Genomic DNA, 22,793 nt, shown 5'->3' on the forward strand with positions numbered 1-22,793 from the left:
GGAGAGGAGAGTCTGTCCGGAGCACAGGAGCGGCTGTGGAGGGAGGGAAGAGATCTGGCTCCCTCTAGAGGACAGATGAGGAAAACTGAACATGGCATAACAGGAGGGATAACAAATTGATTCTGTGTGTTCATTTCCCCCCTCTCTCTCTCTCTCTCTCTCTCTCTCTCTCCGTCTGTCTGTCTCTTACTCGTCTCTCTTTTTCTCTCTCTCTCTGCCTCTCTTGCACAGTGTCACATTCTCTGTCTGTCTCTCACACACTCTCTTCCACTCTATTATTAGCATAGGAAACATATGTTTACATTGCCAAAGCAAGTGTGAAATAAAAAGAACTAATGTACGTACAGTTAAAGTTCTACTAGAATAAATGGTAATACTTTATAACAACATTCAGTCATAAGTCATTTATAAGCCTTTAGTTAATTATGAACTAATCACTTACAAAACATGAATATACATTTGTAGATGATTAATAAATGCTATGTTAACATATCACAATGTGTTGTAAGTCATCTATAAACTTTTAGTAAATGAAGTGTTCCTCACCTGTTATGAATGATGTGTAAATAATTTACAAATACTTTACAAGGCTTTCTGCATCCCCTAATCTAAAGTGTAAACCATTCATCACACATAAATGTGTTACATACAAGGGTAGCTCTGTCAAAATGCGGAAGTGCACTTAAACCTGCATTCTTTCGAATGGCCTGCAGGGGGCGACCCATTGGTCTGTGGACTTCTGTTTTTTGACAGCTCACGTATGGCATTTTGGCCATTGCCATCTTGGATCTTGACACAAGTCCAGGGGTTTGCCACAGAGCACGGCCTGCTATTGGTCCGTGATCAGCGAGCTGTGTGATCAGTGGACAAGCGACCTGTCAATCACACCCCAAAACATAGTCTGCAACTTCAACGTAGTCTGAAACTAGCGATTGAGACCATAAACACATTAGGAAAGTGTTTACTGAGGCCATACTTGAGGCTTCAAAACAGAAGTTCACAAACCAATGGCTCACCCCCTGCAGGCAAAGAGGACACTTCTGCATTGGCTTCAGTTTTGACAAACAGAGCTACCCCCTTGTATGTAACACATTTATGTGTCATGAATGGTTTACACTTTAGATTAGGGGATGCAGAAAGCCTTGTAAATGAATTGTAAATGATTTACACATAATTTACAACAGGTGAGGAACACTTCATTTACTAAAAGTTTATAGATGACTTACAACACATTTGTATATGTTAACATAACATTTATTAATCATCTACAAATGTATATTTATGTTTTTTAAATGGTTAGTTCATCATTAACTAAAGGCTTATAAATGACTTACAAATGAACATTATTATAAAGTGTTACCGAATAGATTAATGTGTAAACAGAGATGAGTAACATTGTAACATTGCAATCAAACATTTAGGCCATGTCCACACGGAGACGACTTTAGGTGTATCCGCTAAAGTTTTTTGTCATATAGCCGTTTCGTCCAGATGGAACCGCGTTCTGGGACTATACGTTCTGGCCGTATACGCTAATTTTTCAAAACGGGTCCCAGAGTGATTAAATCTGAAGACGCCACCCTTGCATTTCCGTGTTTACAACCCATACGCATCTTTCCTGAAACGATGACGCCATAGCCCCACCTCTCTCCACCAGCAACAATAACAATCATGGCAGTAACGTTCGTGCTACAGCAGTGGGGATCTTGCAGCAAAATATAATGCTCCTCTATTACCACCGTCAGCAACAAGTGGACACGGAGAACAGCGTGTAGCCTACAACATCCTCAGGGCTCCACACAGCTGACTCTTCCCATCCACCCCTCCCCTCCCTTCATCGGATATTTCCCAGAAGGCTTAGCGGCGGCTACATTTTTACAATAACACAAACAAAATCAGGCTTAACGTGTTAGATAGAAATTATATTTATTTTTAATACAACATGCAATTCTGGAATATTTTAATATTGGACAAAATGAAATGAAATGAAATCTAAACCCTGAGTGTAACCAACATACTCTCTTGCCCTATATATAGCCCTCGTAAATACAACGTGAATAGGGAAGTGAGAGGTTTGAGGAACACTCGGTTGCACTGTGATGTCTGTGATATCCGCTCGTGTCCACTCCAACAAGACTTTAGCTTACTTGACACGACTTTTTCCAATAAAAACACATTTATGCCATGAGTTTATATAATGTATATTTATGTTGCATCATTTAGCCTGTGCTGTGATGTGCAGGAGCGGCCAATACGCTGGGATGTGTTTGCAACATGTCTAAAGATCATGGAAGTGGATGATATCAGGAATGTCACCGATAGTTAACGTTCTATATTGTAGGCTACAGGGAGACCATCAGCCCTGCTGACAGCTCTGCATTTGCCTGTATAGGTTTCATCATTTTATTCATCGACATGGCAAACCTCCCCGCAAAGCCAAGGGTTTAAGCTGCTGCTACAGTGAGATACACATTATAGACTGTGCGCCCCTAGAGGTTGTATGCCATTATTGACGAGATTGTCTTTCTCTGTTATTCTACAGCGGTTTCAGTGGTTTCATGTGGATACACACATTTCTTGAAACGTTTCCATGTTTATGGAAAACTTTTCTGAAACGAAAAAAAAAAAGATAGCTTCCGTCTCCGTGTGGACATGGCCTTAAGCAATAGTTCACGACAGGCCGTGGTATAGGCTCATTATACCACACCTCGTGTTTCGACCGACGCTGGAGGCGGAGTCACGTCTGTGACCTAGTTCCGGTGTCCATGGTCAACGAGCTCCATTTGAAGTCAGCAACTTATGTAGGCTAGTTGGTTCAGGCTAGACTGCTGGGGCTGTAATGTAACATGTGACATCACATGATTTTAGATGGGTCAAAGTCATATTTCCAGTGTATCTTGCACATTCTATGGCCTAATTATTGTCATGTCATGGTGTCTTTGGGTCATTAATAAACAAAATGAATGCTGTTATTCTTCTATGTTTTTTTGGTACCGCTATTTTACATTGAAGTCAACAGCGAGTGGCTTGTGTTTTCCCCCTAAAAGGGGGACCATATTGCCGATCTGATGTTTCTTTGTTTATGTAAATCTTATTTGAAAGTAAAAAATAAATCAGCAAAATTTAATATTAGCCATTAAAACAGTTTTTCCTGGATTATACATTCATATTTTCTATCCAATCAACACATTTTGCAGTTCATAGCCTATAGCAGTGGTTCTCAAAGTGGGGTCTGGGAAACCCCAGGCATCCAAATGTACCACAATAACAGAATGTGTTATAGTCTACTACTGTAAGCTACTGAGAGGTCTAACCGAAGGTGCCCTGGTTGACGCGCTTGCTTTGCTGATGTTAACCATGATACCATCTGTTGTGTTTTGCGTTCAGGAACGATAAATGGTGTTCTTCGGTTGCGGGAAAAAACATCCATTTATAGATGGTTTTCACGAAATGGTGTTGCTAGTGAACAGTTTGGAACCTATGTCCTGTCAGTTGTACTAGCAAACACTGCAACAGGAAGTAAGCTGGGGGAAATTTAGAATGTTTATTTTGTCGAGTTTAAACGGTCTATTGCTCTAGTGCACAAAGTGAATACAGTCCATTTCCAATGTCCAATAAAAACAAAACAAAAGTTACAACACGAACACGACCAAACAAACATGCACCTCCACAGCAAAGTTACAGCATGACCAAACAAATGTTACCCCCACAGCACGACCAAAACGAAAAACCTTTGCCCTTCTGGGGTCACACATCTGACAAACAACAGTGACGTTGCTACCTGAGAACCACTGGCCTACAGGGCATAGTTTCCACATAGGATATGGAAGTTAAGAGGACCAGAGAATTGTTTGAACTCTGGGTTTATTATAATTACTTTTACTTACCTCTCTCTCTCTCTCTCCCCCCCTCCCTCCCTCTCTCTGTCAGGACTGTATCAGATGAGTGTCCCGGAGGCGGCCCCAGTGGGCTCGGTGGTTGGTCGTATCTGGGCGAAGGACCGGGACATCGGGCCCAACGCTGAGATGAAGTACAGCATCATCGACGGAGACGGCCGGGACACCTTCGACATCCGCACCGACCCCACCCACCTATTCGGCATCATCACCATCAAAAAGGTACCAAGCCTTTTAGCTTCTGAGAGCAGCCTGGTCGCCAGAATAAAATGTGGGCTTTGTACGTTTCTAAAATCCACGGATTATATGTAGAACATCAATGTTTTGGAACCAAAATTACATTGCAGATCAAGTTTCTATCTAGCTGGCCAGCCTCCCCTCCCTTCCGCGAGAGGAGTAAGGCGGCGCAGGTCTCCATTGTGGAATTGTGATGGGCGGCACTTAGCGGCAGTGCCCTTGGAAAATAGTTTCCAACAATCCAACTTGCCATTTTCAGCATGTAGCAACGAGCTAGCGTGTAGGTTTCTGCCGTTAGCTTGCTAGCTAGTTAGCGTTGTTGTTTTCACTGAGGCGGCAGGGCAATATTTACAGCGACACACAGGGAGGAGGGAGCACTGAAACAGTCGCTCCAATTGGGAGCAGCTGTAGAGCAGGGGAGGGCTTATCCCAGTAGCCTGTTTCCGTGCAGCCAGCCAGACGACTCTCACGGAAGGGAGGGGAGGCTGGCCAGCGAGACTACTATCTAGAATAGATAGATTTTAGGGTCTGCTATTGAAATAGCGTGGTGGCCAGTAACCAAGTTGTTTTACTTGCCTAAACCTAACCAAGTTGTTAAAATTGTTTTAGTTGCGTTTAACGTTGGAAAGGCAGTGAGGTTTTAAAATTAACCAGCGTTTTGTTTCAAATTGACGTTGAGATTGTAGCTACTATCCGTGGTTTGTAGAAACGTAAAATGCAAATGTGTTAGAAACGCAAAATGCAGACGTTTTGTTTCAAATTTATGTTACGATGAAATTGTACATATCCCTAGTTTCTGGACATTTAAAATGCCAAAGTGTTATGCTGGTGACTGAGTATAAGTCTTTTTTTGTTAGCACATAGGCTACTGTAGCAAAACGTGTCCTCTCTACAAACATCTATGCTTTGCTTTCTGTGAATTCATACCAACGCCTCACTCTGAATCCTTGGACCTGGGTTTGTGTTTGCCTACCAGCCGCTGGACTTTGAGAGCAAGCCCAGCTACACTCTGAAGGTGGAGGGTGCCAACATCCAAGTGGAGCCCTCTCTGCGGCACCGCGGACCCTTCAAGGATGTGACCATTGTGCATGTGAGCGTGGAGGACGTGGACGAGCCGCCAATGTTCGGCTCGCCCGCCTACCTCATCGAGCTGCCGGAGGATGCCGAGATCGGCACGGTGCTGAAGACGGTCTCCGCCAGGGACCCCGACGTCGCCAACAACACTGTGAGGTGAGGACATGCAAGCAACTATTTTGAGGTGGTAAAGCAGGAAGTAAAGCAGGTGCAAGCAATACCATAATGATGGTTCCATTCCATGTAGGTGTTCCACTGCCAGGGCCCTCATTAATGTTATTGGTTACAGCTGCTTTACTTCCTGCCTGTCAAAGTTGTATCTTTAGACTGTGTGCAGTGTCCCCACTTGAAAGAGACAGATGCATCTACTCCAAATACTTTTGCTGGATTCCACTCAAAGACAGTTTTTTCCTTTTCCACCTTTTATTTTGGCAACTTTGGAAGTTTAGTTTGACAGTTCCTTTTTTCCATTTGTCATTTCCTTTAGCCATTAGATGTAGACATTTCAGTTAACCATTCAGTTATCAGCTATCAGTCAGTCAGTTAGATTATCAGGTGAAAAACCTTTGAATAGAAAACAGAAAAGAAACAATATAAAATATGCTATTGCAACAGCAACAGACAAATATTATGCATCTGTAAATATTTCAAAGACATTAAGCATCAGCACTGTATTCCCACATTAAATGCAAATAGGTAATGCTCAGTTTTTATCCTTTAGCTTAGCATCAGGTGGTAATGTATTTTAATTTGATTTTAACACTATTTAAAACCATATTTATTTAACACACTATTAAATTTATTGAGTCATTTTAAACAACCATTTTAACCATGACTAATTAAAACCATCTGCAATTATTGCACTATTTTTATACTTTTTATCATAAAAATGTTTTCACCAGATTTGTGATCAAAGTACCTCCAAACAAATAACCAGCACCTTCTATCATCACCAATTATCTGTGCTTTTACCCAGACAAACATCATCAGATGTGCAAATAAAGTTACGACCCACAAACAATATACTGTCAATAAATAGCCCAGCTTGCGCCTGAAGACAGTTAACTTGATGAACCACGTAAGTTGGTCAGAGTGGCATTAATAGCAGCAGCGATCACACACGGAAAAGTCTCGTCTTCTTAACCCTTTATGTTCCTCCTCTTACCGGCTGCAATATTTTTTTTCCGGATGATGGCGAAGGCTGGAGGCACCCTCTCTGCCTGTGATTGGCCTAGCGTCAAACGTTCATCCAATCACATTCGCTTGGCTATCCTGCGTCTCTTTCTATAGTCTGTGGTCAGACTCAGTGGGTCAGACAGACAGCAGTTTCGCTTGCTAGCATGCATGAAAGACGCCACTGTATTGCTTACGGCTCGTGCACATCTACAATGGCAAAATCGCTTTTCCGCCTCGTCGCAGCATTTTGTGGGCGTGGAAACCAGCTTCCAGCTTGGAGCTGTAGCCTGTAGAAACGTTTTCAGGTCGAGGTACACAGGAGGGTGGGGGAAGGAAATGTGTAGGAAGAGCTGTCATTGGGTAGCTTTAACGAAAGGTTCCGCCCTAGTCCCGCCCCGCGAGCGTGAAGCCGCTTGGAGACAAGCCGCCTCTAGTCTGCGACAGCGAAACGCTGGGCGGTTCCAGCGGCAGGGGGCGCGAGGTTGAAATGGACCAATCAGACGCGGAAATAGACCAAGACAGCCTATCAAGATGCAGCGTCATACAGGCTTTCCCAGGAGGCATGCCGCCGAGCGTTTCATGGTGTGCACGAGCCGTTACGCGGTGTTTGTTTGCTCAGCTCTGTTTGCTCTGCTAGCGCGATGCTTGCTAGCTGGTGCTCATCACTTCCGGAGTGCTTTCACTGTGACACTCGTGTTTCCTTTTAAATGGTCCGTGCAGCAGGGCAGACGTTCCATCCAGTTTGCTGTCAGTCGGTGAACTCCTGTTGCTTGATTTATTTATCCACATTTGTATTTCCATTTTGAAAGCTTTTATTATTTTGCTCAGAGTCTCAATATATTTCCAGTTTGTCTTGACATTGCCTAACCACCTCATAGCAGTTGCTGTGAAAAGGGCCTAGTATGACAACCAGACGCAAAAACACGAACACTGATGCTGCCAGATGGTTTGTTACACAGAGTCATCTAGAACAGGTGCATTTAAAAAATACCTGCAAGTGATTGGTGACTGTCTAACACGGGCTCACTTCTCTCTGTCATCAAACCTAAATCCCGCCCGTAGCTGCCTCTGGATGCTGATTGGTCCAGCCCACTGCTAGGACAGAGTTAAACCAATAGCTTGCAGCACGACAAGATGGATTTCTCATGCATATAGCAAGGGTATATAAAAAAAAAAAGGTGGAAGCATATATTTTTTAAATCACACATAGCATCTAGACTGGTTCTTGTAAAGCAGCTGGCCACTGTTCCTGAAATGGAACTTACTGTGCACCTGTGATGTGGCCAGCTGGGACAAGCAACAGAACCAGCAACAAGTGATGTCACAGGTGGAGAACGTCCAGGAGTTCTTATTCTTATTTGCAATTGCGACCTGGCAGAAGGCCCAGCCTATGGACTGTCCCATATGGCTGCAGCTGTAATGTTAGAGTATGGCCAGATGGGGGCAGCATCACAACGTCCGCTCTCAGAACTGACAACCAACAGGCCAGGAGACACCAGCCCCCATTTATCACCATCTGTGCTAGAGGAGAAGAGAAGGAAGGCCATGATGGGAAGACTAATGACTACAGAGCTGAGGATGAGGAGGGCAGACATAATAATGTTGATAATAACCTGCACATTCTCAAGACCCAACAATTAGTCAGGATATTAGCAGTAGTTTCCCTTCTTCTCTCAATTAGGAACAGAACAGATGTTTGCGGTGCGGGTGGAGAGCGTGGAGGCTTGACGCTCCACACTGCACCTCTCTTAATCTAATTAGACATAAAGCGTTTAATTAGCCTATTAATCATGTGAGCCAATCAATGGCTGCTGCAGTCACACTGCAGCCGGCCCAGCTGGCCGTCTGACGACAGCCTCTGTTATGGCTAAACGTATGTAGGCTACACACTACACGATATGGATGTAGGTGATGTATGTACACACCACACGATATGGATGTAGGTGATGTCAACGTATGTTGGCTACACACTACACAATATGGATGTAGGTGATGTATGTGTACACACCACACGATATGGATGTAGGTGATGTCAACGTATGTTGGCTACACACTACACAATATGGATGTAGATTATGTAAACGTATGTAGGCAACACACTACACAATATGGATGTAGATGATGTAAACGTATGTTGGCTACACACTACACACTACACGATGTAGATTTTAACGTATGTCGGCTACACACTACACATCGATGTAGATTATGTAAACGTATGTTGGCTACACACTACACAATATGGATGTAGATGATGTAAACGTATGTAGGCAACACACTACACAATATGGATGTAGATGATGTAAACGTATGTAGGCAACACACTACACAATATGGATGTAGATGATGTAAACGTATGTTGGCTACACACTACACAATATGGATGTAGATGATGTACTGTACTGTTAATAAAGTATCTTGTATCTTGTACCTGTGTGTGTGTGCGTGTGCACGCACATAAAAGACACTGCATCAACTATGTCACACACACCACCGATGACATCACAATTGCTCGGTGTCATTGCCAGTTTGGAGTGGAAGCTTCTGATGGAGAAGCAACAGAACTAACCGCCGGAAGATAACGAGGCACCTTTAAAAAATAAATCAGCATTATGTCCTTTTGTTTCGTTATCGTAACTGCAGATAGCCTAATTAAGTTCTGTCTGGGAGCAACATCCCATCACCCTCAGAGACTATCACACTCTTTATAAACTAGTCGTGTCTTGTTTATTTTATTAGCGACCTTTATCACAAGCTTGTCTTCAAAAGGCTTTACATAGCATCACATACAGCGGCGCTTCTCAACATGGAGCCTGGGGACCACCGGGGGTCCGTGAGGGGGTTCCACGTGGTCCACCAGAAAATGTAATCAGCATCACTCATTTACAAGAAGTTAACACAATTAGAGAATGTAGAAGAATGAGCATTTTGGTCAGACAGTAGGTTGATACCTGCAAAACAGACAGTGATGCGATTCTGGACAAATCATATCTAATAATAAAAAATATTCTCAGATTTGGGTCAGAGAGACATCTCTTCAAATTGGGGTCCGTGGCTCTAATGGACTAAATTAGGATATGAAAAAAAAAAGCTGTACTAGTTTACAAATACACAGGCCAGTCAGTGTAGAGCGATCTGCTAATGGACGGTGAGCAGAGACTGCAGCTAACATCATCACAGTACAGACAGATAAGAACAACAAGCAGGAGGTGACCTGAGGAGAGAAAACCATACAGCAGACCTCTCTCCATCTCCCTCCTTCCCTCTCTCTCTCTCTCCCGCCCTCTCTCTAGCCTTCTCTCTCCCTCCCTCTCTCTCTCCCTCCCTGCCTCTCTCTAGCTGTCTCTCTCTCTCCCTCTCTCTCTCCCTCCCTGCCTCTCTCTAGCTGTCTCTCTCTCTCCCTCCCTGCCTCTCTCTAGCTGTCTCTCTCCCTCCCTCTCTCTCTCCCTCCCTGCCTCTCTCTAGCTGTCTCTCTCCCTCCCTGCCTCTCTCTAGCTGTCTCCCTCCCTCTCTCTCTCCCTCCCTGCCTCTCTCTAGCTGTCTCTCTCCCTCCCTGCCTCTCTCTAGCTGTCTCTCTCCCTCCCTCTCTCTCTCCCTCCCTGCCTCTCTCTAGCTGTCTCTCTCCCTCCCTGCCTCTCTCTAGCTGTCTCCCTCCCTCTCTCTCTCCCTCCCTGCCTCTCTCTAGCTGTCTCTCTCCCTCTCTGTATTTCTGTCTCATTTCCATTTTACATGATCTGCCCTCCTCTGAGAGTGTGGCTGGCAGACATAAGCAAACCCACACACACACACAGACAGTATTCACCTGCTATACTGTATGTCTTAAGCCGTTTTCCCACATGCGTACCTGAAAATTACCTGTAAGTCAATATCGGACATTTCACACACACACACACACACACACACACACACACACACACACACACACACACACACACACACACATACACACACACACACACACACACACACACACACACACACACACACACACGTAGCAGCCCTCTTGTTTGTGGAGGAGTGGTATTAATAGCGATCCTCAAGGAGATCCTTTGGGGGCAGTGGATGTGCCAGTCATGAATAGGTCTGTTCCCAAAACACACACTCTCTGCAAACAACACACACACACACACACACACACACACACACACACACACACACACACACACACACACACACACACACACACACACACACACACACACACACACACACACACACACACACACACACACACACACACACACACACACACACACACACACACACACACACACACCTTTACCAGCTCAGAAACAGAGTGTAGAGTTGGCTGCCATTGATAGCACCTTTTCACAGCAACCACTTTGAGGTGGTAAAGCAGGAAGTAAAGCAGGTGTAACCAATACCATTAATGATTGTTGCATTCCCTCTAGGTGTTCCAGTGCCAGGGCCTTCATTAATGTATTGGTTACTTCCTGCTGTACCAACTCAAAACGGTTGCTGTGAAAAGGGCCTATATACAGTAGGCCTGGGATGTCATGGTTCTACAAACAGCTTTCTGTGCAGTGCGCTGTGTGTCTGCCTGTCTGTGTGTGGTTCTCAGAGGGAGAGCGGCCCCTGGTGGCAGGAGAGGAGCCAGCATGGCACGCTGCGTCGGCTGTGCCGGCTTGACACAGGGACCAGATACTCTGATTGAGCCTTATCACGACCCAAGGACCCTAAAAGAGAAGGATAAAACAACACTCACAGACTTCGAATCTCACATTGCGGCCAGACTTGGGGGACAGTTCTATTGAGGTGGGCAGGGTAAGTCACTATAAACCATCGTGTATTGTTTCATCTTGGTTTGAAAAATGCTTCCACCAGATTAAAGAAAACACATTACATGACTGATGCCCCTTTCGGTCATGTATGATGTAGTTACTGTCACTAATCTAGCTCTATTTTGACCCAAACAGGGGCTTGAGTTGAGCTATATGCAGCTGCTGCACAGAGCCATGATCTGTTTGGAGACCAATAATAAGGAAAACAAATGTGCACATTCACATAAAAAGAAACATCAGTCAACATCACATAATTGTCTTTAATTGTCTTGTCTTTAGCATTTTCCAATCAAAGGTGAAACATCACAGATATGATGGTTTATAGTGGGACTTACCCTGCCCGCCCCATTCACTTCAATAGAACTGGCCCCAAATGCAAAACTTGAACGCTGTGACGTGAGATTTGATGTCTTATCCTTCTTTTTTAGGGTCCTTGTCACGACCGAGGATGAGCCACTTCTTCTTATTGTGCCTTCAAAACCTACCTGCCTGCCAGCCAGCCGCCTTATCCAGAGATGGGAAGTAACGAAGTACAAATACTTCGTTACTGTACTTAAGTAGATTTTTCGAGTATCTGTACTTTACTTGAGTATTTAATTTTCTGACGACTTTTTACTTTTACTCGTTACATTTTAACACAAGTATCTGTACTTTTACTTGTGTACATTTTCAAAACAGGTTCGTTACTTTTGTTTAAATGCACGAGAATGTAATTTAAAAACGAGTAGAAACGGGAGAACGGAGCAGAAGTATATAGACGAGTTTCCCAGCGCTGCTGATAAAAGCTCATTCCAGCTCCGCCAATAGTATGACTTGGCACTCCTCCAGGGCGTGGACAAAGAAGCACAAAGAAGAGAAACACGGATTTTCTCTGAGGGGAGACACACGCAGACATTAGGAGCCGTGCAGACAGCCAGCACTTATTAGCGCTCGTCTTTTTGCAATTCATTCTCTATAAGTACGCGCTTAGTGCGCATCTCTTTCAAGAAGCATTTCATCGCGTTTAAAAGCTGGTGGTGTTTTTTTTAGCGCAGCGCTCTGGGCGCTGAAAGCTGAGGAAAGTTTAACAGGAAAAGCGCCTTGCTCCTCTTCACTCCTCCCACCTCGAGTCTTCTCCCAGGAGAGGAGGATTTTCATCTCGCTGCTTCCAGAGTTAGCGTTCTTTTTTAAATAACCGCATGGCCCCTTATGGTGTTGTTCTAACACATACTGTACATTCAGTTTGTGCACTGTCAACATTCAGCTAATATGGAATATGGTGGTGTTCTAACACCAGAGACAGTTCTGTCTTAATAATAAACCTTGAATTTGTGAATGTGATCAACCTGTGGACATTCAGTTCCTTATCCATTAGGTATCAGTATCATATCAGTCTTGAGTATTGTGATTCTGCACTTTGTAAGGGACACCTTGTATCCAGCAGTTAAACTTGTCTAACTATTTGCACATTCATATATCATGGACATATTAATGAGGGAGGACTAGATATGATTTTAATGGGGGTTTTTTGTGTGGAAAAACCATAGCACACTATTTAAAGTAGAGTTTTAAGATGTGTAAAACATTTGTAGGGGATCTTTTATCCTCAAATTATATTCTATGATGTGAGGTTCAGTCATTCAGAAAGATACGGTAAAAATACTTTTACTTTTACTCGTTGGGTACATTTCAGAGCCTGTACTTTTTTACTTTTACTTGAGTAAAATAATTGAATCAGTACTTCTACTTTTACCAGAGTAGTTTTTTACACAAGTAACTGTACTTCTACTCAAGTACAGAATGTCAGTACTTTTCCCATCTCTGGCCTTATCACACAGATACACATGTCTGTGTGTACGCCACCCTGAGCCAGGATTAGAAGCTCCACAACACACACTCTATTCATGGGAATCTGTGATATTGAACACAGAGCATCTTTTGTGTCACCAGGTATTCCATCGAGAGGTCCAGTGACCCTGGGAAGTACTTCTACATCGAAATCACTTCGGGGTCGCTGATGACGCTGAGGGCGCTGGACCGCGAGGAGATTGCCTGGCATAACATCACTGTCCTCGCCATGGAGATGAGTACGTCATATATACACACGCGCGCGCACACACACACATGCTCATGATCATAACAATGATAGCAGTGGTGGGTAGAGTACTGAAAATCAAGGGATCAAGGATACTTTATTTGTCACTTGCACAGAAATACAGAGTAAAACATGCAGTGAAATGAAATGGGATATGTCTATACACTGTGCAAGGGGGTGGGGGAAAGGTGGTTCCTCCTCTGGTCGTTAAGGGCGCCTGTTCGGACGGAGGGGAACTGGTTGGAATAGCGTGAACCTCCCACGTGCTATGTCCTACCGGTGAAGCTTCCCCTGTCAGGTGAAAAGAAGCGGCTGGCTAACTGCCCATGTCTCGGAGGAAGCATGGAGCCAGTTTCGGCTCTCCCCAGATCGGCAGAGGGTGGAGCAGCAACTAGGATAAATAAATTAAATTAGCACTAAAGGGGGATAAAAATGGGATAAAAAATCGGGGGGGAAATATAAAAAAAAGGGGGGGGGGACAATAAAAGACACAAGAGAGTAAAAGACATAAAGTGCTATGCATAAAGTGCAATATAGTATCGTACAGTATCCTGCAATAAATAAATACATCTAATTAAAAAGGCAGTAGCCTAGCACGGCCTACATAAGTTTAAAAAGGAACATTAAAAAATAAAATAATACAAAATAGAATAAAATACTGTTACGTGGTCCTACTGCTACTAGTGGCTTGCGTTTAGCCAATCTACTGTATACTCAAGTAAAAGTACAATTACCTACTCCAGTAAAATCAATAAAGTACCTGGTTAATACATAACCTATACAACTGAGATATGAAGTTTGCCCATTCTGAGAAAAGACCTGAAATAGTACCAGATGTATAAATAACACATTATGCTCACACAAATACAAAACTGACTCTTTTTTGGGACGGAAGTTGCATGGAATGTGGAGCAGTAAATGTCCTGAGGACCTGCACACAGCTGGTAGCACTGTGGGCCCAGAAAGTCACCTTGATTTGTTTGTCTCTTTGCTAGACACACCTAAAAGGGAGAGGGTAATTTAATTAATGACTAATTAAATAACATCCCGCACCGTAGCTAATTAAACATAGGAGGGAAACAACAGAGAGGGCAGAGGTGGGACAGGGACAGACGAACACACAGAGAAACAAGTGATAGAGAAACTGAGAAATAAGAGAGGAGATACAATTAGTTCAAAGTTGATTGATTCATTGTATCAAATAGGCAACATTAAAATAATCTAAAAATAACCTAAGAACCAAATAAACCATTATTTTGTTCACTCACTCACCATGGAGGAAGTAATTTACCCACATTAGTGTAATCGAATGGGAGCATACCTATGTTCCCCGGGTCCTATATTCCCCGGGTCCTATGTTCCCCGTTTTTGTGGGACCGGGGAACATAGAACCCTTTCTATGAAAAAGGGTCCTATGTTCCCCGCTTTTCCCAAATAGGGTCCTATGTTCCCTTTTTTAAATATTATGTGTGTTGTCTGCGCCTTCATCCCTATTACGACATGCCTCTATGGGGCGGAGCACATTAAACCCAATAAAGCTTGACATTGTATGCTTTAACATAGCCTACATGCCCGCAACAGCGGGGCTTACAAGCATTAACACATGTAGGCTAAGAGGAGAAAAATACTATTTCTTAGGTTTAAAGGCCCGCTCATGTGCTCCGCCCCATAGAGGCATGTCGTAATAGGGATGAAGGCGCAGACAACACTCACATATTAAAAAAAGGCCTGGTAATCCCCGAGACAGAACTCAGAAATGATGGTGGGAAAAAAATGACCTAGTCGGCAGGCCCTTTCCAAATGTTACGGAGAGTGTTGTCTTTTGATTGAATCACGCGATCATATGAGGTAGGCTGTTTTTGGCATTTCGGGAGACACATCGGACCAGGGAACATAGCGGGGAACATAGGACCCTATTTGGGAAAAGCGGGGAACATAGGACCCTTTTTCATAGAAAGGGTTCTATGTTCCCCGGTCCCACAAAAACGGGGAACACAGGACCCGGGGAACATAGGACCCGGGGAACATAGGGATGACCCCTAATCGAATAGTGAACTGTAGGTTTTTGGTACGGTACTTTTCCAAGTTTTTTTGGTGTTCGCTTCATTTCAAATCACGTCCATTGCAAATTACAAATTCTAGTGCAATGCGCTCTGTAAGCATCCAACCAGTTCAGAAACAAGACAATCATAATTATGCAGTATATTTTGTTATATTTTGTAACTAAAAGGACCTAGTTTAAACTCTCTGTCTCTCCTCTCATCTTTTTAGCATTTTACGATCTATGGTTGCCTACAGCTTTTGTAAATAAGTTACCCTCACTCTGAGTAGCGTACATTTTAAATGGGTCACGTTTTACTAGGCTTTCACAATCGAATCGAAATTCACAATATGAAGTAGCCTACTTCCGTTTCCAAATTGCAAGTGGATGCAAGCATCTTATCAGAGTGGTGACTCCTGAACATGGCATTCTGCTGTTTAGCCCAATTTCTGTATTCAAACAGCAAATCTTAAGCAACAACATTTCAGTTCCTCCTTTGCTAAAATATTGAAAACTCTCTGTCTGTAACCTACATTTTACTTTCACACTTTTCACACCAGTAATTTTACTGTTACCCAAGTCAAACTTCAGCAAAGTAACTGCGCTTCTACTTGATTTTTGATATTTCCCACTCCCAGATATACAGTACCACACACTAATTCTATAAACACACACACACACACACACACACACACAGCTCCATGTGCACACATGCCGACGCAGGCAGAAAAGCAGCGCTGCATGCCGCTTCGACCTACAGAGCCAAAGTCAGGCTATTGATTGATTGACCATTTGATGAAACCTGAGAAAGTAGTTACTGCCCACTAATTGCGTTTCTATTGCCTATTACACAGCTGGTTAAGGTATGCAAATTGCTGATTGGTAATGGAGAATAAATGAATTGTAATGTTAGCGGGGGAGAGGCGTAACGTGCTGCAGGCTCACTGTAAACCAGGGGAAGATGGAGAGAGGCACAGACAAAGCATCCATCCAGTCTGTCTCTGGATCTGCCAGGGTCCCCAAGGCTCCTTAAAATCCTGAAACGTTTGTGAATTGTAGAAAAAAAGCAGGGCCTTGACATTTTTTGAAAATAGACATGGGTCATTAAAAGTGCTTGAATTTATATATTTTGTGCAAGAATAGAAATTGAACTTCTTTTGATATCTCTTTTGTTTTTACTTAGTGTGTAGCACAGTTGAGAAGTGACACATTCAAGCCTCTCTCTCTCTTTAATTGTTGTCTGTGAGCTTCTGTAAAGCTGCTAGTTCTCATTATAAAAATTATCAGTGTTCAGCAACAGTAACAGTAATTAACCTTGAGCTGTGTCTCAAACTATCCAAACTATATGTGACCTGCTCTGACAAAATCAGTCACATTGACCCCGAAACACATTTTGAGTTTTATACTGTTGCAAAGAGGAGAGTGTAAGCTTTCTGGTGATATCGAAATTATCTTTGTCCTCCAAAGATGGAGTCAAGTCAAGTCAAGTTTATTTGTATAGCCCTAATTCACAAGCATGTCGCAGAGGGCTTCACAGAAAATCTGTCTAGCTAATTCTAGCTGACACAACAGTAGCAAATTACAGTAGTAATGATAACACATTGAACAATTGATAGAGAAATATAGAAAATATAGAAATATAGGAGAGAGCAGAGGAGAGAGCAGGGGAGGGGAGAGGGAGAGCGGGGAGATGTGGGGGAGGAGAGAGCAGGAAAGTGATGAGGTGGGGAGGGAATGGGAAATGTTGGGGAGTAGAGGAGGTGGGGAACGAGCAGGGGAAGGGGGAAAGAGGAGAGAGCAGGAGGGGGGGAGAGTGGAGGGATGTGGGGGAGGAGAGAGCATCGAAAGGGAGGAGGTGGGGAGGGAATGGGAAATGTGGGGGAGGAGAGAACAGGGAATGAGAGGTGGGGAAGGAGCAGGGGAAGGGGGAAAGAGAAATAGAATGGGTGCCATGCTTTAGAATGGAATGGATGCCATGCTTTAGAATAGTGGGAGGGAGAGTTCAGGAAGGGGAGGAGGTGGGGAGGGAGAGCAGGGGGAGTATGAGAGAGTATGTGAACAGGGAAAGGAGGGGATACCATGCTTTAGAGTAGAATGAGTGGCATGCTTTAGAGTGTGAGAGAGGAGAGAGCAGGAAAAGGGGGGAGAAAATCTGACTACTCTAGACATTAACCGGAACTAACTAGAACACAGGGAATCTAGCTAGTCTACAGCCTAGTCTGGCCTGTCCTATTCTGCTCTAGTCTGATTTTAGCCTGAACACTATAACAGGTCTACAGCCTACAGTTAGGCTGTAGCTAATCTATCGCCTAACCTAAGCTATTCTACCCTACCGGCAACCCTCGATCAGTGATGGAGAGCACCGATGCTTTAAGTGTTCGTAAGTTCAGGGAATACTAGCTAATTAGCTAGGTGAAAAAGGGGTAAAAAGATTGGGAGTTCCATGAGGGTGATCTGAGGGATCCATGAGTCCGCATTGGTGACATCGACCAAGAGGAGAGATGGGTCGGATGGGTCGGTGGTGATGATGAGGCCAGGTGAAGGGGGGGAGGGTGTCAGGCAGGCGAGGGAGTAGTGGGTAGATGGGCCAGAGTGACGACAGGTGGCCAGGACGATTAGCTAGGTGAAAAGGGGGAAAGTCATCAGGAGTTCCACGAGGGTGATCTGAGGGATCATGTGTCTGCATTGGTGGCATCGACCGGGAAGAGAGGAGGGGAGGATAGGGGTCGGTGGTGATGATGAGGTCGGGGAAGGGGGGAAGGCATCAGGCAGGCGAGGGAGTAGTGTGTAGATGGTCCAGAGTGACGACAGGTGGCTGGGACGATGACGATGAGGGCTGCGGCGGCGGCTGAGTGAGATGCATCCCGTTATGTCTTGACTGTTTCCAAACTATGTTTTTGAGAAAAAGGTTTGACAAAGTAAGGTAGTTCTGCTTGTCACCCTATGAGCTTCAAAACTATATTTACTGCTCAATTTTCACAATACTCTTTACACAGAATGAAAGCCCAGGCTTTATTTTACTAAAATCTGGTGAAACCCCAAAACAGCCAAAATCAATATTTCTCATAAAATCATGTTTCTATACAAACGGTTTGTGACTGATTTTGTCACATATGTCCTTGAATTTGAGGGAATTGGGCCCAGAAAGTCCTTGAAAAGTCCTCGAATTTGATGTTTAAGAAGGTGGCAACCTTGATCTGGTGCCTTCTGACCTGTGTGTGTGTGTGTGTGTGTGTGTGTGTGTGTGTGTGTGTGTGTGTGTGTGTGTGTGTGTGTGTGTGTGTGTGTGTGTGTGTGTGTGTGTGTGTGTGTGTGTGTGTGTGTGTGTGTGCTCACAGATAACCCCACGCAGATCACGAGCGTGTCAGTGGCGGTGAAGGTCCTGGATGTGAACGATAATCCCCCCTCGCTGACGCAGTACTTCGAGGCTTATGTGTGTGAAAACGCCAAGGCAGGACAGGTGAGGAGGCTCAAAACGGCTTTACTTACAACGTTTTGCATCACAGCATAGAGAGGGTTACGATTACAGTTACAGTAAGACATTTTAGGTATTTGAGTGACACTATCATTCAGAGCAACTTATTATACTTTATTTAATAATAATCTTAACACTCCTAAACCAGAAAATGTAGCAACATCTTAGAAAAATCAAGTCCCATTCATTGTCAGTGTGGTGCAACACCAGATAGCTTCTTCTTTCTTGCTCTGGCGAAGACTTTCTCGGCTACACAAATTTAGAATAAACTCCCCAAATTGTACAAATGACAAAGGAATAACATGAAATCCTTCGAGGGCAATTTTGAAAAGTTTACTTACAAAATAAATCCATCCCAAAATGTAAGAGTAAAGTTTAGATGGGTCTATTTTATTGTTATGATGACATGTTATAACCTTTGCTCGCAAAATAATATTGTTTTCAAAAGTATATACAGCAGCTATGTTTTTGTTTTTGACTGAGTATTGACTAAGTTTAGGAAGTCATTTTTGTTTCTCCAAAATGGTTGAATGCAATGTGTGAACTCATCCTGTCCCCCTGGCTGTTATCCAGCTGATCCAGACGGTGACGGCGGTGGATCCAGATGAGCCACTGGGCGGACAACACTTCTACTACAGCCTGGCCCCAGATGCCGTCAACAACCCCAACTTCACCCTGAGAGACAACGAAGGTAGACAGCCCCTTAACTTCACCCTGAGAGACAACCAAGGTAGACAATCCCCCAACTTCACCCTGAGAGACAACGAAGGTAGACAGCCCCTTAACTTCACCCTGAGAGACAACCAAGGTAGACAGTCCCTTAACTTCACCCTGAGAGACAACCAAGGTAGACAATCCCCCAACTTCACCCTGAGAGACAACCAAGGTAGACAGTCCCCAAAACTTCACCCTGAGAGACAACCAAGGTAGACAGTCCCTTAACTTCACCCTGAGAGACAACCAAGGTAGACAATCCCCCAACTTCACCCTGAGAGACAACCAAGGTAGACAGTCCCCAAAACTTCACCCTGAGAGACAACCAAGGTAGACAGTCCCTTAACTTCACCCTGAGAGACAACCAAGGTAGACAATCCCCCAACTTCACCCTGAGAGACAACCAAGGTAGACAGTCCCCAAAACTTCACCCTGAGAGACAACCAAGGTAGACAGTCCCCCAAACCTAAACCTGAGAGACAACCAAGGTAGACAGTCCCCCAAACCTAAACCTGAGAGACAACCAAGGTAGACAGTCCCCCAAACCTAAACCTGAGAGACAACCAAGGTAGACAGCCCAACTATCCTCTGACAGACAGACAACGAAGGTAGACAGTCCCCCAACTTCACTGTGACAGACAACCAAGCTAGACAGCCTAACTTCACCGTGAAACCAAGGTAGACAATCCCCCAACTTCACCCTGAGAGACAACCAAAGCAGACAGTCCAACCAACTTCACCCTGAGAGACAACCAAGGTAGACAGTCCCCCAACTTCACCCTGAGAGACAACCAAGGTAGACAGTCGCACACAACTTCACCCTGAGAGACAACCAAGGTAGACAGTGCCCCCCAACTTCACCCTGAGAGACAACCAAGGTAGACAGTCCCACACAACTTCACCCTGGGAGACAACCAACGTAGACAGTCCCTTAACTTCACCCTGGGAGACAACCAAGGTAGACAGTCCCCCCCCTCAACTTCACCCTGAGAGACAACCAAGATAGACAGCCCCCCCAACTTCACCCTGAGAGACAACCAAGGTAGATAGTCCCCCAACTTCACCCTGAGAGACAACCAAGGTAGACAATCCTCCCAACTTCACCCTGACAGACAACCAAGGTAGACAGTCCCCCAACTTCACCCTGAGAGACAGCCAAGGTAGACAATCCCTCCAACTTCACCCTGAGAGACAACCAAGGTAGACAGGCCAACTTCACCCTGAGAGACAACCAAGGTAGACAGTCCCCCCAACTTCACCCTGAGAGACGTAGACAGTCTCCCCCAACTTCACCCTGAGAGACAACCAAGCTAGACAGTCCAACTTCACCCTGAGAGACAACCAAGCTAGACAGTCCAACTTCACCCTGAGAGACAACCAAGGTAAACAGCCCCCCCCCCCAACTTCACCCTGAGAGACAACCAAGATAGACAGTCCCCCCAACTTCACCCTGAGAGACAACCAAGGTAGACAGTCCCCCCAACTTCACCCTGAGAGACAACCAAGGTAGACAGTCCCCCCAACTTCACCCTGAGAGACAACCAAGGTAGACAGTAGGGCTGGGTCGGTTTGAAAATTTTAAAACCGGTTCGATATTGCCGTCTAAACCGGATCGAACCGGTATACCGATTTTCTTTGTAATTAAAAAGATTTTCTTTTCTTTCTTTCTTTTTTTTTTTTTTTTTTAAGCAGGGCTCCCGAGTGTGGCCCATAACTGTCTGTAGTGCAACTTCAGTCCACCTGATAGCGATAATACACCTCTAAGCTGGTATTGTCAACCAGCAATGATACTGAATAAAAAGAAGCAGGACACCCGTATAACAAACACACCCTGTATTTATTTCTCATAACTATTCAGCTCAACTTTTCTTCTAAACATCAAAATAATAAATGAAATAAGACTTCTGCCTATAGTGCAACTTGAGAAAAGGCTAATAAAAACACAAGCAGTGCAATCAGAATGGATTGGCTTACAGCTGAGCTGCCTTATAAACTTCAAAACTCACAAATTCACACAATATAGGGCCTAGGCATGGGTCGGTTTGAACATTTTGAAACCGGTTCGATATTCCCCCAAAAAACGTATCAAAGCGGCTGCAGTTGGTGGCGATAATGCACCTCTAAGCTGGTATGCTGCCAACCAGCACGAACACTGAATACAAATAAGCAGAACCTTTTAACTGTAACAACACACTGTTTTTATTTCTCATAACTATTCAGCTTAACTTTTCTTCAAACATCAACATAATAAACAAAATAAGACTTTTGCCTACTAGTGCAACTTGAGAAGAGGCTAATATGAACAATAGTGCAATCAGAATGGACTGGCAAAAAAAAAAAAAAAAAAAAAAAAAACGTTTTTTTTTTCTTTTTTCGGTTCGCACGTGATCAAACCGGTTTGGGCTCGTATACCGAACCGAACCGGTAAAACCGGAAATCGACCCATGCCTAGTAGACAGTCCCCCCAACTTCACCCTGAGAGACAACCAAGGTAGACAGTCCCCCCAACTTCACCCTGAGAGACGTAGACAGTCTCCCCCAACTTCACCCTGAGAGACAACCAAGCTAGACAGTCCAACTTCACCCTGAGAGACAGCCAAGGTAGACAGTCCAACTTCTACCTCCATGCTGTTCCTCATAGTAGCTCTGGGAAGTAGGGCAAAAATGAATGCAAGGTCAATGGGGTCATGCTCCTGTATGTACAAGCTGACTGAGGCTCACTAAAATTTCATCCACAGTGCACACAAAGTTAAATTCTGTGAGCTTCAGTCAGCTGGTACATACAGGAGCATGACCTCATTGACCGTGGAATCGTTTTTGCCCAACTTTCCAGAGCTACTATGAGAAACAGCATGGAATGTGCTGAGAAAGAACTCTACCAATCCACATTGGTAAGTAGCAAAATAGGGCTAGACTTTAAAACATGTGAACTATCCCTCTAAAAACAAAGCTAACCTCTGCTTGAACCGTGCGTTCCTCCAGACAACACGGCGTGGATCCTGACGCAGCGTGGGGGCTGGTCCCAGCAGGAGCAGCCCGTCTATTACCTGCCCTTGGTCATCTCTGACAGGGAGCCCCCGGTGCAGAGCAGCTCCAGCACACTGACCGTGCGTGTGTGCAGCTGTGACCAGCATGGGGACGTCATGTCCTGCAGCGCCCAAGCCTATAGCCTGCCTGCCAGCCTCAGCAGAGGAGCCCTGATCGCCATCCTGGCCTGCATCTTCGTCCTGCTGGGTGAGCTACTGCAATGTCTTCATTCTGATGGCAGCTGGGGAGAGAGGAGCCAGCACCAAATATATTGTTG

General features: G+C 44.5%; 1 protein-coding gene across 1 annotated transcript in view; it reads left to right on the forward strand.

The window, feature by feature from the left end:
• Positions 1-22,793, forward strand: part of LOC310771269 (cadherin-20-like) — a gene marked incomplete at its 5' end in the record, with an annotated part of 44,354 nt that overhangs the window by 15,440 nt on the left and 6,121 nt on the right. Inside the window, 6 exons of the mRNA XM_083631897.1 lie at positions 3,931-4,118; positions 5,110-5,363; positions 13,115-13,251; positions 18,639-18,760; positions 19,349-19,466; positions 22,472-22,723. Coding sequence (XP_083488023.1) covers positions 3,931-4,118; positions 5,110-5,363; positions 13,115-13,251; positions 18,639-18,760; positions 19,349-19,466; positions 22,472-22,723 — 1,071 coding nt within the window. The remainder of the gene's footprint in view (positions 1-3,930; positions 4,119-5,109; positions 5,364-13,114; positions 13,252-18,638; positions 18,761-19,348; positions 19,467-22,471; positions 22,724-22,793) is intronic.

Source organism: Poromitra crassiceps, assembly GCF_964638095.1.
Source record: "Poromitra crassiceps genome assembly, chromosome: 2".
NCBI lineage: Eukaryota > Metazoa > Chordata > Actinopteri > Beryciformes > Melamphaidae > Poromitra > Poromitra crassiceps.